We start from the raw sequence: 5,746 nt of genomic DNA on the forward strand, positions 1-5,746 counted from the left end.
ATGATTCTGGGAGATAGAGAAAAAAGAATAGGTAGAGGGAGAGATAAAGATAGAGAGAACGAGATAAAGATAGAGATAAATTATAGGGAGAGGGAGAGATAAAGAGAAAGAGATAGATAGGTATAGAAAGAGAGAGGGAGAGGGAGACATTATGAGATAGAGAGATGGAGATTTAAGGAGATAGAGAGAGGGGAAAGGTAGAGGAGTGAGAGATAGGTAAAGAGAAAGAGAAGAGGGGAGAGGAGAGAGATAGGTAGAGAGGGTGAGATAAAAGAAGAGTATAGAGCTTAATATATATAGAAGGAGAGGAAGAATTATATAAAATATAATATATAATCATAATGTATTTTAAAAAATGAAATACATTATATAAAATATAGGATATAAACAAAATATAAATTATATTATATAAAATATTATTTGGGTTCATAGAATTCTTAATAAATACCTTAGCATTGGCAAAGTTTCCTTGTGTTTGAATTAAAGAAAGTAATAAATTTAATCACGTATGAACATGAAAATACATTTTATACACATTATATTTTATATAATGTAAATTCATTTTTAAAATAATAATATACTTATGTTTATAAGTATATATTATAATTTATTTATAATAAAAAAATGATAAATTTATATATTATAATATAAGTAATACAAAATGTTTTTTAAATAATAGATATTAAATATTATAATATAACCATATTTATTGTTATAAATATATATAATAAAAAATAAAATATAATATATATTTAACTATAATCTTATTAAATAATCAAAATATTTATATAGTTATAAATAAAAGGGAAAACTTTAGAATTAAATAAAGTTTAAATATTAAGTATTTCTTTGTAAGAAAAGAAACTGCTTTAAATAGTTTTCATTTGAATGACCAAAGATAATGTACATAAATATTCTTAGATTTGGAAATCAGTTTCATTTGCAAATATACTTCATGTTTTGGACTCAAAAATTATTATTAGTACACAATTTTGATGTTGTTTCAAATTTTTAATAGATAAACCTCTTATGAAATTTTTATAACATTCAATATAAACGTAACCATTGCACCACCTTCGATGCAAAGTGCTAGTATTAATATGCAACATTGCAAATAATTTGGTAAAATAAAATTCAAGACTTGCAGATCATTTTTTAAATAGAATTCAACATTTCACCGTTTTTTAAATATTATAATATTTATAAATATAATATAATAGTGTATTATTAAATATGAATAATTAGCATTGGAAATTCTGTGCATTCTTAGGAAGGGCACACAGTTGGCAGCCACTGCAGTGAAGGGAAAATATGGCTGTTATGAATGTAGCGAGCTTTGATGAGCAATGGAAATAGCTTGAAACGAAACGAAAATTTCAAAGTGGGGTCCACTTGACAGCACACATAGTTAAAGCTTAGTGTGATATATTGAAATTTACAAATAACACAAATTCAAATTTATGAAGCTATTAAAATTATCATATAAAACATATTAAAAATTACAAACAATAAAAATTCAAACTTGAAAAAGTAGCTTCATAAGAAAACTAATATAAAAACTTTATCCAAATAATTAAAATGTAGAGATTAATGAGAACTGGAATGAAACTGTCATTTTAGTACTCAAAGTAAAAGAGCTCACCAACTGGTAAGTAATGATTGTAGTTACTAGACACGCTAATAACAAACAAGATAGAGGGATTAAAATATTCTAGTCTACTGAATAGACAGTTTGTATAGCCGTCATACCCAGAATAAGTATCGCCGCCACAAGCGAGAGAATATACCACGGCTTTGAAAAATGTTCTTCCTTAAACTGGCTCATCCACACTTTCCATTGACTCTTATAATGATTTCTCGCCTTTACCGTCACCTCTTCAATTTGACCAATTCCACTGAATGTGATTCCAACCCTAATTCGGTTGAACATGCGAGCTATGTTTTCATCACAGCCAACCATCCTCCCAATGATTCGAGATTTTCGAAGTAAAGCAACATCTTTCTCCGAATCGATTAAATAATCAAACAATATTACAAAATGTGAAACTACGGTGGGCTCTGGATACCAGGAGCATCTTTGACACTCTTCATAAGCCATTAAGTTTCGCAACCTTGATTCTGTGTTGTCCGTGATTGTGACTGAAGGGAGATAAAGCGTTCTGCTTCCGAACCTTCTTTTTTCAAATTTAATTTTGCCTGGTTGAAATCTAATACCAGCACCGTATAACAATTCGGTACTAGGGGTTGCCCGCCTATCATCCGGAGAAAGTAGTGGGGAAACTCGAGGAAGTATATCGATGCAACTGACTCGTTGCACCCAACCAGGTAGTACCGCATTCATTGACCACCCATTATCATTGCTGATATTATTAGCGCCACGATAGCCATCATTTTCCACGCAAGTAGCCGGTTTCCCAGTAGAATTCGTTAATTTATCTTTGACCACCTTTCTGCACAAATCCAACAAATGGTATGCAGGCCGTTCACCCATCATATGCTCCTTCAGTTTTGGTATAGCATCCTGTTGTGAAAATTTGAAAAAGGGGTTTCCGCGAAACAAGCTACGTTTACTCAGCATTGTAGCTAATTCTGTTGCTGCATATTCGCGCGTTCCACCTTCTTCTAACTCCAATAATTTTAAGATAACAAATAGAGGAATTTGATTTTCCAGCTTTATAAGATCATCTAGTATAGCATAAAACATGGAGTTCTTTAAATCATCTCTTTGAGAGATAAGGCTAAAGAAATCCGAATTACTCGCGGATCTTGATACTGCAGAATTTCTACAGATTTCAAGTATAAAACAAGCATCCATTGCTAACATCCGTGATAATGATTTTCCATTCAATTCTATTGGCTCTTCATAGCATTCTCTGATTTCCAATTCTAACTTCTCAAACTCTGCAATCAATGTGGGCACATCTATTTTAAGCCTAGTTGACACTCTATGGACCGCTTGTAATTTATGTTGGTCCATCTTAGAGAACTGAGGATTAATATTGTGATGATAAGGCCACAGAGATACGACAGTAGGCTCATAATCTTCTGGTTTAGAAATCTTTATAGCTTGAGGCACCCTATAAATGCAGACGTTTTTTGACACCCTCCACATTTTTTCTGGAACGTTGAGCGTACTATCTACTTTTATAAGCCATGCTTCATTGCATTGTGTTCGGTCTCCACCATTTACTTGACTAATAAGAACTCCTTTGTCTTCGTGGCTGCCACAAGTAGGATTGTCTTGTTGAGCCATCTCCTCTGTACATCGAACATAATATACATATGTTAGAGAAAGAAATAAAAAGTCTTAGGCTTTCAATTTTGAAATCATTTGTATACTGGTACAACAAGAATCCAATAGCCATAACGAACGATTAAATATTTGAAAGTGTTATTTTGAAAACAATATTAAAGACAGAGCCTTTCTATAATTTAAATGTAACGGAATAAAATAAAATCTAATATTATGGTTTAAGATTTAATCTGCAATGACACAAAATTATAAGTTGTTTTATATAAATAAATAAATTATCATAAATAAAAATTTTAATATTTAAAATGTTCTAAAAATAAAAAACAGGATAAATCCATATCATAACAAAAAAGAAATGGAAAAGTTGAGACTACCCAAACAACAACCCAAAAAAAAAAAAAAAAAAATTTTTTGTTGAAAAGAGGGGAACCAAAACCCCAACACACAAACCTGCCTAATCAAAATAGAAGGGCTACCTAATCAAAACAAAAGGGTTTAGGAGTGCACACCGCCCCATCCTATTAACAACCTCCCTTAGGCTAGGAACAAATCAAAAAGACAAACAACAACCAACAAATTTTGGAAGGCTTCAAAAAAAAAAAAATTGTTGAAAAGAGGAGAACCAAAACCCCAACACACAAACTTGCCTAATCAAAATAGAAGGAAGGGTTTAGGAGTGCACACCCCCCCATCCTATTAACAACCTCCCTTAGGCTAGGAACAAATCAAAGAGACAAACAACAACCAACAAATTTTGGAAGGCTTCCTGCAACTTTTGCCTATAACACAATCAAATAAACCAACAAAGGTCACCTCAATAGACCAACTGCTAACATAAACATTGGCGAACAGAATCCTAGAAAACACAGGGGAAACGACTCCAAACAATAAACCATAGATAAACTGAACCCAACACCTACACAGCACAACACTAGTGGTAGGGGCCCAACAGTTAGGAGGCAACCACACCTAAACGATCTGGGCTCGAACAGAACCCAAAGCAATGGAAAATTGCAGCATGACTTCCGAATAGCAACAAGCAAAACATGACCACGAGGGAACAACACCCAAATGCAAACCCCAGCAGCGGCCATCAAAACCAGTAGCTGAAGCCAAAGGGCCACCCAAAACACAACCACCCATGGGAGTCATAAACAGGGGCAAAATGAGCATCCCCCATCGTAAGCAGAGCTTGCCCAGTCCACTCAGCAGACACACCACATCCACCTGCCCGACCAGAAGACGAGCGCCAAAGAGGCACACACTGAAAACATCGAAGTTCTCAGAACTCAACCAAGGAGCATTAGAGGCCCTGCAGACGCAACCAAGAAGAGGGCAAAAAATTTAGGAAGGAGATCTCCACTGCAAGCCACGCAAGGATCAAAGGCAAGAGGAAGACATCAAAAAAGGAGAGCAACCCACCAGATTATCATGACCCAGAAGGGATTGAAGTGCCCTAGACCAAAAGAGAAGGCCCAGAGTAGGGTAAGACCCCCACGGGACGCCTCACAAGCTCCACTAAGCACGAAACCCCCCAACCAAACCCCAAAAATAGAAAGCACTGAAACAAGCAGCTTACGGCAGGCATCTTTTCTACCAACATCCCCATTGTCGTCCTACTCATCTCCCTCCTCTGGAACATTCCCTCCATCTCCATCCACTGAAACCCGAGCAGCGCTCCTGCCCGAAGCCAAATTAAATATTTTACAACTAAAATAATTCTAATAATAAGTTACAAGTAATATGATTTCATAAAATTAGATTAAAAAGTAAGCTAAACAATATCACATAGATTAGTTTATCATCAACATAAATATGACTTAAAACTTTATACAATACTTGAATATTTTAAATACAACTATTAAAAATCTTAAAACATCAATCTTAAATTATTTTATTTATTTAACTTATTTTTAATAACTTTAAAAGTACTTTATTTATTTTATATTATTTACTTTAAAAAAATTATAATAAATATTTTTTTATTGACATGAATTATTTTATAAGTTTCTATTTACTTATAATTTATTTTTCATTTTTATTAACACAAGAATTATTACTCTAAGTTTACGTGCATTATATTTTATTTTTGATATAATAATTAAAATTTAATTTTTAAATTATATTTATTTATAATATATATTTGTAACTAAATATTAATTTATGCATTCATTAGATCTCTCAAGAATCGAAGCAGGAGCCACCAAATTTTTACTAGTCATCTAAAAGGTTACACCTATAACCATCCAACAATCTTTTATATGTCTTTTTTTTATTGGAATAAAATGCAAAAAGATTACAAAAATAATATAGTCAATAGACTGTTTCAAGAGAAAAATTTTATGCTTAAGCTAAACTTAAAAATCTTATAATTCTTTAGGGTTTTCCCCATTAGGGTTTCGAGTATCCTTTTATAAGGATTCTCTCTTTGTAATTTTACAACAATTGTAATTATTGAATTGCATTCTTGTTGCACAATCAATATGACTCGTC

At 32.7% G+C, this 5,746-nt stretch overlaps 1 protein-coding gene across 1 annotated transcript; it reads right to left on the bottom strand.

Moving 5' to 3' along the window:
* Positions 1-1,711: 1,711 nt before the first annotated feature.
* On the bottom strand, positions 1,712-3,253 carry LOC131856543 (putative UPF0481 protein At3g02645). Its single transcript, XM_059208367.1, has one exon. The coding sequence runs from the start codon at positions 3,251-3,253 to the stop codon at positions 1,712-1,714; it is 1,542 nt and encodes a 513-aa protein (XP_059064350.1).
* Positions 3,254-5,746: the final 2,493 nt, after the last annotated feature.

Source organism: Cryptomeria japonica, chromosome 7 (genome assembly GCF_030272615.1).
Source record: "Cryptomeria japonica chromosome 7, Sugi_1.0, whole genome shotgun sequence".
Lineage (NCBI taxonomy): Eukaryota > Viridiplantae > Streptophyta > Pinopsida > Cupressales > Cupressaceae > Cryptomeria > Cryptomeria japonica.